Source organism: Trichoderma breve, chromosome 2, assembly GCF_028502605.1.
Source record: "Trichoderma breve strain T069 chromosome 2, whole genome shotgun sequence".
NCBI classification, from domain to species: domain Eukaryota; kingdom Fungi; phylum Ascomycota; class Sordariomycetes; order Hypocreales; family Hypocreaceae; genus Trichoderma; species Trichoderma breve.
In genome coordinates this window covers 5,930,755-5,941,077 of record NC_079233.1, presented here as the reverse complement: position 1 = coordinate 5,941,077, position 10,323 = coordinate 5,930,755, and the positions used below count along the sequence as shown (strand labels likewise).

Here is a 10,323-nt window from a genome sequence, read left to right as displayed (position 1 = left end):
GGAAAAAAAACACTCGCAATACAAAGAACAAAGACTGGTTTTGGTTATCCCAGCCCAACATGTACCGGCTTTACGCCCCCATCCCCCTTTGCGTTGTTCGTTTCGTCTTTGAAATCGGTTGTAAAAGAAGATAACAAAAATGGTAAAGAAGAGAAATACGCGCAATGGAAGGGCAAATGAAAAAAAAAAAGGAGTTTTAAACAAGAAGAAAGAATATACATGTTCGGCACGCTTTCAAAGCCCTTTGCCAGCAAGCACGTAAAAAAGAGCCGCTATACTAGACAAGAACGACGTAAAAAATCATGCCTCCCTTTATTGTTCTTCTTCTTCTTCTTCTTCTTCTTCTTCTTCTTCCCCCCCTCATCTTTGGTTGAACAAAACACTTCTCCTTCGACCAACCAACTCTCGTGAGCCCACTAAACCCAATAGTCTTTCCCCTTCCGTTGTCGACGTCGCTCCCTTCATCTCCCCTTCTCCTTCATGTCGTAAAAGAAACAGAAAAAATAAAAATTTCAGCTGCCAGAATGGGAAACTCCAAGACCGGGACTTGTGTGGCTCGTCTGGTTGACCGGAACAACAGTGGAATGTGTATCATCTCACCCAACCCTAATGCAAAGAAAAAATAGGAAATAAATAGAATGGAACAAAATCAAGCGAATAACCAATGAGTCATGGTGATCATCAATGTAAAATGCGAATGACCCTCTTAAACTCCCAATATGTTATTGTTCGTACACACTTTTTCTTCTTCGAGTCACTTGAGAATGGTCCTAAGCTCGTCGATTCATAGCCGCAGTTGCGCCCGCGGCAGCAATGTCCCGGGTTCCGCTCACGATCCGGCCCGCAGCCCGCGGCAAGCTGCTGGTGCTTGATGTGGCAGTCAGACCCGTCAGCCCCTGGCTCACGGGTCCGGCACTCGTTCGCCGGTTGAGGCTTGCTGTGGTGGCTGCCGTGGCTCCTGACGCTCTACGCATGGAGACGGGGACTGGCTTACCGGGGCTGGCACCCAAGTTGGCCTTGCCTGAAAGTCCAGGCGGATCGGGCAAAGGACGAGACACCGAGATGGTGTTGTGGCGCTTTACCGGGGATGCTTCGCGCATAGGTAAGCGGGGGATAGGGGTGGGCACCTTTATTCCCGTGATGAATTCATGCCTGACAGCATCCTCAGGTTTCAACCGCCGGTCAGGGTCCCATCTGAGACACCGGGCGACGAAATCAAGGAACGCCTCGTCGTCACACTTCAACACCTGCTGCAGAGTCTTGGATGAGGGGCGCCGTCTGCGGCCCTTGGATGAGACTGTCAGTCGGGGCTTGCCCATGGAGTCGAAAAAGAGCTTCTTCCTCGTGCTCTTTTCAATGAGGTGCTTTTCAGGAGGGCCGAAAACCTCCATGATGCAGGCTAGCTGCTCTTGCTCGTTTTCACCAGGGAAGATGGGCACACCAGTATACAACTCCGCCAGAATACAGCCCACACTCCACATGTCAATGGGCAGACCGTAGGTCATACCCAGTATGACTTCGGGTGACCGGTAGAATCGTGATTGGATGTAGGTGTAGACCTTTTCGCTCTCAAAACAGCTGGAACCAAAGTCGATGACCTTGATTTCGGCGTGGAGAGGATGGCGTAGCAAAATATTCTCCGGCTTTAAGTCGCAGTGGATAACCTTCTTCTGCTTCAGTATGATCAGAGAACTGAGAATCTGCTTTGTGAAGCGCCTGATGATCCGCAACGAGAAACCCCTGAAGGAGTGGGCCTTGATGAATTCGTAGAGGTTCATGTCTAAAAGTTCCGTGGAGATGCAAAGATGACCACGGAAGTAGAAGCTCTGAGTGAAGTTTACCATACTGTGTCTATTGTGAGGATCCTGCGGAAAGAGAACAAAAGTTGATTAGCAAAACGGCACTCAGATTCATTAGGGGAGAGCATGTCTCATAATGCTCATATGTATATACTCACCCACTCGCGAAGCTTTTGCAGAATGTTAACCTCAACAAGAGCTTGCTGATGAAATCTCTTCTTGTTTCTAATGATCTTGACGGCAACGAGAACTCCGAGCTTGTGGTCGATGCATCGAACGACCTGACCGAAGCTTCCCTTGCCAAGGACGTCGATAACCTCGTACCGGTATGCGAGGTGGTCGCCAATTACAATCGAATAGTCTCCGCGCTCATCGTCATAGCCAAAGTTCGGGGCGTCTGACGACAGGTCGCCTACGACCTTGTTGGCGTTTTGGGTGCCACAGAAATACACATCGTTATAGTCGATAATCTCACCACGCTCATAGATGTTGAGCATAGCGATGCGAATCGCCTCGTGAGGTCCAACTCGCTCCTTAGGTGAAGCCCTCTTCTTCAAGGCATCGAGCGTCCTGGCCGCGATTTCCGTCTCCTTGCGCCGAGATCCCAACTTGCGCATCTCTTCTTCGGCAATGACATCGTCCTTGTCAATCTCGGCAACGTACGAGGTTGAACTGGACATGGCGCTCGAGGCCGTCTTGGGTCTCATAAGCTTGGCCATGACCGAAGGGTTGCGCGCCGGAGGCATGGTCGTAGGATCGGCAGCGGCGGCGGCATCCTTTTTAGCTGTCCACGGGTCACTCTTAGTTCTATCGTGGGAAACATAGGCAGCGTTCATGCTGCCAGCGGAGCTTTTCCTTCTCTTCGACTCGGAGAGTCCCTGAGGAACAGATGCGCTCGGACCAGAATGCTTCCCGGTTGGAAGGGAGTTCATTGTGGCAGATGCGGGTATTCGAGGAGGCGGATTACTGTCTTGTTTCGCTTTGTCTACGACATCTTGGGGTGGAACAATGGCTCCCTTCGAGTTGCCCTTCTTCCAAGACAAGCTAAGTTTCCTTCTGAGCGTGCTCATCGAAGAAGGCGTTTGAGGTTGCTCAGCAGGTACACTCGGCGGAGGAGACTTGGGTACGGGCTTGTCTGTATTCGGTGGGCGCGGGCCAGCAGGTTTCTGGTGAGGAGTTTTGTCATCAAACAGTGTTCGATTGACATTAGCGTGCTTCGAGTATCCCTGTGTGGTGTTGTTCTTGGGGAGAGATGAGGACAGAAACGGGGTCATGTTCGACTTGGTGGTATTCAGATCTTTGAAAACCAAGGAAGAGTCCGAAGAAGAGGTCGTCGCGTCTGGCGGGCTTGGGGTTCTGCGATGAGTTCGGTGTGCCGAAGTACTGCTTCTAATGGGCGGCAATGGCTCCATGGCATCATCATAGCGCGTCTTTGCAAAGAATGAGCTCTTTGATGCTGTCATCGGAGTCGTTGGCGTCTTGGGAAGCTGTCGTGAGGCCGGTGGGCTCATGTTTCGCTCATCCTGCATTGCGGCCACTTTGGCTGATGTAGGTATGTTCAACGGACCAAGATTCAGTGGTGGCAGTCGAAGAGGCTCTAAACTCTTCTTCACCTGCGTGTTCTTCTTCTCTTCGGCTCTCGGCATTGTGGGCGCGTATGCTGCCGTCTTGACGCTCGGCTTACGTTGCAGTTTGACAGTTTCCATTGTGGGCGCCGGGGCCGCCACGCTCGTGGTAGAGTTGCTGGTGCCAAGGTTAATGGTGATGCTGTCGAGAGTACCGAGGCTGGATTTCTTCTTGGCCAAAAAGTAGGCATCGGCCTCGTTGTCCTTTGGAGATTCAAATGCTTTGGGGATTGCAGGAACAGGGGGCACATCTTCTTCGTCGCCCGAGGGCAATGAGCCGTGAGTAGCAGTATGCTTTGGAGCGGGTAGTCGAGATACAGATGATGATTGAGATATGCGCGGCTGTAGAGAGCCAGTAGACGTCCTCACGGTGTTGAAGCTAATAGTAGAACCAACGGAAAGACCAGAGCTGTACGACTTTCTGCTAATATCTGGCGTTGTCCGGGACGACGATGGCGTGGCAGAGGCCTTCCTGGGAATCATTGACGGCGATCTAGAGGCGGCTCGCGTGTCCATCGAAACCGGTGGGTTTGCTGGCACATTTGAAACTTGGCTTGAGCTCATGGACTGTGGCATCATGGACATACGCTTCAATCTTCTGGTATCAGTTGGGCTGATGGTTCGGGCACCTAGGCCTGTTGCATGAGAGGCATGGCCCGTAGGCATGACGGATGCCCGCCGTCCCGAGGATGATGGCGTCAGTCCCTTGCTCCCAGGGCGCGGCGATTTGGGAGCAGGGCGAAGTTGCTCTGGCGTGAGCGAAGTTAAAATGTTTGTTTGGCTGACCACCGGCGAGGGCTGCACCGACTTCGCCTTGACGCTCCTAGCGGTGGTGGCGAAGGTGCGGGTGGTATCTGCTATATCAAGGGAGGCTCTGGTCATATCGCTGGTCCTCTCTGAGAAGAGACTGGGGCGGCGTTTCGAGGAGCTCCGCGTGACCGTCTCCGCGTCGGCAACGACGCCAGGCCCAATAGATTTTCGAGGGGGTTTAGCAGCGGCATTGGAACCAGAGACTGGAGGATACTGGTTCGAGCGGCGGGTGCGTACTCCAATAGTCGCCGTGGAAGCATCGATGGAGCCGGACGTGGTTGAGATGGATGAGGCGCTGTTCTGTCTCGACGCGCTTGGCCTGTGGAGGATGGATCCCGACCTCGTGGCTCGCGAAGACGAGCCCGAAACGCCCACGCGCGTAGCACTGCCATTGGGATTAGCGGCCGATTTGTCGGACATCCTCCTGTCGGCCATGCTTAACGAAGATTCGACGTCACTCCGTGACGCCGCTGGGGAAGGATACTTGTTGCGGCGGAATTCAGTGCTGGAGCCGGCGGATTCGATGCTGGTGTGGAGATCGTCGAAGCTCACAGAGGGTAGAAAATCGTAGGAGCCTGTGGTGGTGATTGTTTGTTCTGCCTGGCTTGCCTGTCCATTTCGACCGTAGGAAAAGTGAGTGTGGTTGGTGGATGATGTGGTGCTGAGCATTGGAGAATTGGATATCGAGCTGTTGCTCCTCGAGGTCGCCGTCGGTACACGACTGGATGATCTGGTATATGTTCTACAGTTGCCGTAGCATCAAATCAGCACTCTTGTTCGCCTTTTTCTTTTTCTTTTTTTTCACCCAGGCCGTTGCTTGTCCCCCTAGAGGAGAGAGTGTGCAATGACGAGCCGAGGCCTCTCTCCCTCTCCTCTCTACTCCTCTCCTCACATCTATTACTAGGGCCGTCGGCGGGAGTTCGAGATCTTACAGGCGAGGTGACGTGTTTGCTGGTCGAGGCCCAGCAGGCGCCTTGTGCTTAAGGGTCATAGAGTTCGCAGTGTCGCGAGCGGGAGCGGACGATGCAGGTGTGCGGCTGCGTTCTGGCACACAACGAAGAGTGGAGGGTCGTTGGCTGGGAGCGTCAAGCCTCAGTCCGGTCAGGGAGCTGAGAGCGTGCGAATGGCTACCTCATCCCGACCCGGGCCTTGGTCTCTGTTGGGCTTCTGGCTGTGGCTGCAAGGCAAGGCAAGCGCGGGTCTGGTGGAAGCTTGCGAGACGCCAACGGCAGCCTGCCTCCAGGGAATACGGATTGCCGACGATGCGTGAGGCGAAAGGGAAAAAAACGAAAGGGGCGGCTTGGAGAAAGCGTCCCAGGTCGTAGGTTGTTTTGCGAGAATCGGGGGTTGCACGCTTTCAGTGGACTTGGGCTTGGGCCTTTGGGGCGGCAGGGCCACCTAACCTGACCTTGGCTACAGCGCAGGTATAGCACCTGGCAAGCCTAGGAACGCTCGTGGCTAACTGCCGCACTAGCCCCAAGGCCGCTGAATGCTAGAAGGTCGGTCAGGCCCAGGGCCTGAGTCGCGGTAGCCACTTAGCGGTTAGTGCTTGGACGGGCAGCCAAGGGAAAAGTGTGGGTGGGGAGGTTCCGGTACCTCGTGATGTGGAGCGCGCGTGAGGATTTGGGTGGTGTCACTGCGGTAGCGCGAGGGGAAGAGACGAGCGGGCGAGGTACCGGTACAGCGCGACGGTTGTTTTGACATGGAAGCACGATCAAATCAATCACAGCATCGATTGCGGTTGGGGGGAACCTGCCAGGCAGTGCTGTGCGATTGTCTGCAGGTCGTGTTGAAGCCTAGAATTGAACTCAGACGCCTAGTAGTATGCACACCTGTGCTCTTATTTGATTGATGTTCAGCATTCAAAGTTTCAATGTTTCTTGTTTCAAGGTGCTTTTCAATCAATATGCTTTGGGTGGCGGCCACGATTACCTGTAATTAATTACACGGCGGCGTTATGGGTAATTACATGGCTACTCCAGGTCCATGCCAGATGCTACATACGGGGAGCTTGAGCATCAAAAAACTCCATTTTATAAAATGAGGAGCATGAAACAGCCTTATATCAATTTCAGCTCCGTCCCATCTCACTTTGACATCTGTTTAATATGATTCCCCTTGTTTTATTGTTTTTTTGATGAACAATAGGCTCCCCCGTCAATTTATAACCTATTACCAAGGAACCTGTAGATTACAGTCAATACACGAAACAAGGACGATGATCTAACGGGGTTTTGCCAAGGCTACGTTTACTCCCACTTTTTTTTCTTTGCTTTTTTCGCATCGGATCTCATTAGGCACCTTTCTCTTTCTTTTCTTTTTCTTTTCTTCCCAAGAGTTTTAATTCCTCTTGAATTTTTACGCCACTCGTGAAAGCGGGTACTGCCCTCAATTGGCCTCCAACCTTGCTTAAGCGCCCGCTTCATCGGTCCAAATCGAGGTCCAACACAAGTAAGTACAAGTACGAAGCAGCAACCCCCATGACGACGTGGTTTTTGGGTGGCACTGAAAAAGGAGAATGCCGGCTTCTCTCCTTCATCTTGCTCGCTTTATCTCGCCTATCATTTGGGCATCTCCACACTGCCAACCCCTCCATGTTCCTTTTCGAACTCCTCGATCTCTCGTTGCTCATAAAGCAGAGTTCTATCAATTAGGCCGTGTTCCATAATACGATGTGCCATTACAATCAAATGATGTGTAATAAAACAAAATAAGAGAAAAGACAGCCCTTGCAGACTTGCTGCACATGCTTCGGTTGTATCATCACCACGCGCAGGTCATGCGGTTCATCACCATAGTCCGCTGCCTACAGCTACGGTGCCTATTTGTCATGTATGTCTGTATGTACTCACTCAGAATGAATGCCGCACATTCGTCTGGCCGACTCAGGTGCGTCCACGTATTGCATCAATCCAAGAATGGTCAGCAACCTATTAGAACAGGCGACATTTGAGGGCTTCGCTTATGCCCGTCCGCCCACGATGCCAATGCCAACAGCCAACCTAATGAGGTACATGCAGCATACAGGTGCCGACAGTGTCCTTGGCAGAGGCAGCGCAGGTAGCATGCAGGTATCCCGTCGTGCTGCTTTGCCGTTGCTGCAGTTGCCGCTGCAAGGATTCAGCTCTACTCGATGTTTTGTTTGTGTGCCGTGTCCCATTTAGGAAATGGCCTTGGGTCTCCGTTTTCGAGAGCCCGCTGCTGGATGTTAGTGATTCTTGTTCGCCCTCCGGCTTTCCTGACGCGCCAATGGGAATGCTTTGGGGCTTGCAGAGTGGTGCCATGATTGGCTGCAGGTTGTCAGATCTTGCAGACACTTAGAGTGGTGCAGCTGGCAGTGCTCCGTTCCTAGTACGGAAGCTCTCACGTTGGGGCTCTTCTCCGTCCATGCATCTCCATTGTTGGGTATTACTTGGGTACCCTATGGGCCGCATTGGGTTGCCACTGTCATCCTCCTCTGGTTGATTGTCATGACAAAGTGGCGGGAGACCCTGGAGAGCCAATTGCTGGTCCAGTCGTTGATGGCTCTCCTGTGTTGGAACTCACCACCATTGTACAGGTTAAGTCGCCGTCATATACGGAGTGCTGTAGGCCCATTTTGCTTGTGCTACAAGGACTATAAGGACAAGGCCAGACCTTGGACTCGACGCAGAGTGCGGAGCATCGACATGGGAACATGACCAGATCCCAAAGATTGATTGCTGCTCCATAGCATCCACAAGACGGTTCTGCACAGTTGTGTCATCGGTCCGCCACGTATCGTTGTGATGGAGCCATAGCAACGGTTGACCTTTATCCACCAAGCCTAAAACCGTCGCCGTGCATATATCACTTGACGTAAATAGCTCTTTGCGGTGAGAGCCCTGTAGACCGCCTTGGGGCCCTATCAAGTTGCTCGGATCAGCTCCATAATACTGCATGCCCGGACAGGGTGGGCATGGCATGGCATTGCTGTTGCAGCTGTGTACAGTACGGTGCGATACGATACGAGTTCCGCGTATTGTTAATTTGTTTGTCTCCTAATTCATCGTATTGGTAGAAGTACAATGTCCATGAATATTTCGTTGCTTCATCTCGAAGCATTGCGGTTTCCCTATCCGGAGTAAACCGGCCACAGTTGTCGAGGCAACGCCCTAAAGCCGATTGAGCACATTGTGTGTGTGCGTGCTTTCTAATGCTACGCTGCATATCAGGGCGAGCTACCAATTGAACCCTTCATCTTTTAGCGGCCGCCGGCTAGCGCTATTCGCAATCCCCAGAATTAACGGCCGGCGAATCAGTAGCTCTGGAGGCGAGCGTGTGAAGTGCCGTCCCAAATCTGGGTTGGACAATTGTGGCGCCGCTACGCCACAGAAGTGAGATCATCGCCTGCCGCCTCGCGCGTCACATGCCGAGCTTAACCTCAACCTTCTCCTGGCTGCTCGTTATCGCTATCGCTTGTCGTTCATCATTCCATCGTATCGCATCGTCTGCGACATGAGATAGTCTTAAGGAAAGCGGCAGCACTAGCCCAGCTCATCACATGCCATGGATGACTTCGCGGCAGAGCTAATGGCCGCCGGCCGCGATGAATCGCCGGAACGACCGCCTGAGCGCAAGGCACCTGCGGAGCTCGATCCATCTACGGCATCACCTCAGCGATCCGGCCTGAGGGGTGGCCTTGCGGCCCTCCGAGAGAAGGCAAACATTCAAGACCGCCTAGTAGAAAAGTGTGTATGTCGTTGCGAACAAGAATGGCGATGCTAATGCTGTACCGTGCAGACTCCTTCAGCAAGTCATCCCGGATGAAGACAGCCATGGCGCCGAAGTCACTATATCGTCAGACGGTGCGGCATACCCGCAGCGGCCTGGCTTCAATCTCACCACCATGTCCAACAACTTCCGACGGTTCAACGCCCGTATTGGCGTAGTCTTCAAGTTCCAGGCCCGGATGACGCGCATTCTATCCTGGCGCAAGCCCTCTCACACGCTCTCTCTACTCGCCACATATACCTTCGTCTGCCTTGACCCCTATCTCCTCTGTGTACTGCCCATTGTGGGAATTCTCTTAGGCGCCTTCATACCGGGATTTCTAGCGCGGCATCCGGCACCACCAAAGGGGACTCTGTCCAGCGAACAAAGCATGGGCTATTCTCCAAGGGGACCGCCACTGGCACCGGCAGCGACAGTTCGGCCTGCCAAGGAGCTGAGCAAGGATTTTTTCCGAAACATGGGTGACTTACAGAACTGCATGGACGACTTCACTCAAGGACACGACATGGTGGTGGCGCTGCTTGTGCCCATTAGCAATTTCAGCAACGAGGCGCTCTCCTCGGCCGTGTTTCTCTTCCTCTTCGCGGCCGGCGTCTTCATGACCATTGCCGCACACATGATCCCGTGGAGATTTGTGTTCCTCGTAGGTGGATGGGCCGCCATCGGGTCGGGACATCCCGCCGTCTCTCGTCTGCTGGCTGCCACGCGCGAGGAGCACATCCAGCCTAGGGAGGAGAAGGCCAAGACGTGGATGGACGACTGGATCGCGACCGACGTGATCCTCGACTCGGCCCCCGAGACACGCGAGGTGGAAATCTTTGAGCTGCAAAAGGCCTCTGGGGCGGGCGAGTGGGAGGCCTGGCTCTTTTGTCCGTCGCCTTACGATCCCCTGTCGCACCCTCGCATCGCTGGCGAGCGGCCACGCGGCACGCGATTCTTCGAGGATGTGATGCCGCCGGAGGGCTGGGAGTGGAGCGAGAAGAAGTGGGCGCTGGATCTCTGGAGCAGGGACTGGGTCGAGGAGCGCATCATTACGGGGGTCGAGGTCGAGACGGAAGGGGAGCGGTGGGTGTATGATATTTTTAACGATCGCGAGGAGCGCACCGGTGTTGTCGACCAGCCCGAGAAGGCGAGCACCCGAGCCGGGGCGCATATGAGTTGGGAAGAGGGCGAAGATGGTATCGGCAAGAAGGGGGAATGGAGACGGAGGCGGTGGGTCAGATTGGTCAAGAGAAAGGTTACAGCGGCTGTTTCTGGATCACAATAGTATTTTATTAATTTTATGGGATTAGCAGGGTTTTGGTTTAGTCTTTATTCTTTATTATATCAGGTTCACA

The 10,323-nt window shown here is 53.4% G+C and overlaps 2 protein-coding genes across 2 annotated transcripts; one reads left to right on the top strand and one right to left on the bottom strand.

The window, feature by feature from the left end:
• Positions 1-770: 770 nt before the first annotated feature.
• On the bottom strand, positions 771-4,903 carry T069G_04011 (protein kinase domain-containing protein; the record flags this gene model as incomplete). Its single annotated transcript, XM_056171221.1, has 2 exons — positions 771-1,865; positions 1,958-4,903. The coding sequence occupies 2 exons, from the start codon at positions 4,901-4,903 to the stop codon at positions 771-773; spliced, it is 4,041 nt and encodes a 1,346-aa protein (XP_056032113.1).
• A 3,858-nt stretch (positions 4,904-8,761) lies between these two features.
• Positions 8,762-10,253, top strand: T069G_04010 (integral peroxisomal membrane peroxin domain-containing protein; the record flags this gene model as incomplete). The annotated part of the gene is made up of 2 exons (XM_056171220.1): positions 8,762-8,943; positions 8,996-10,253. 2 exons carry the CDS (start codon positions 8,762-8,764, stop codon positions 10,251-10,253), a joined length of 1,440 nt encoding a protein of 479 aa, XP_056032112.1.
• Between the last annotated feature and the right edge of the window lie 70 nt (positions 10,254-10,323).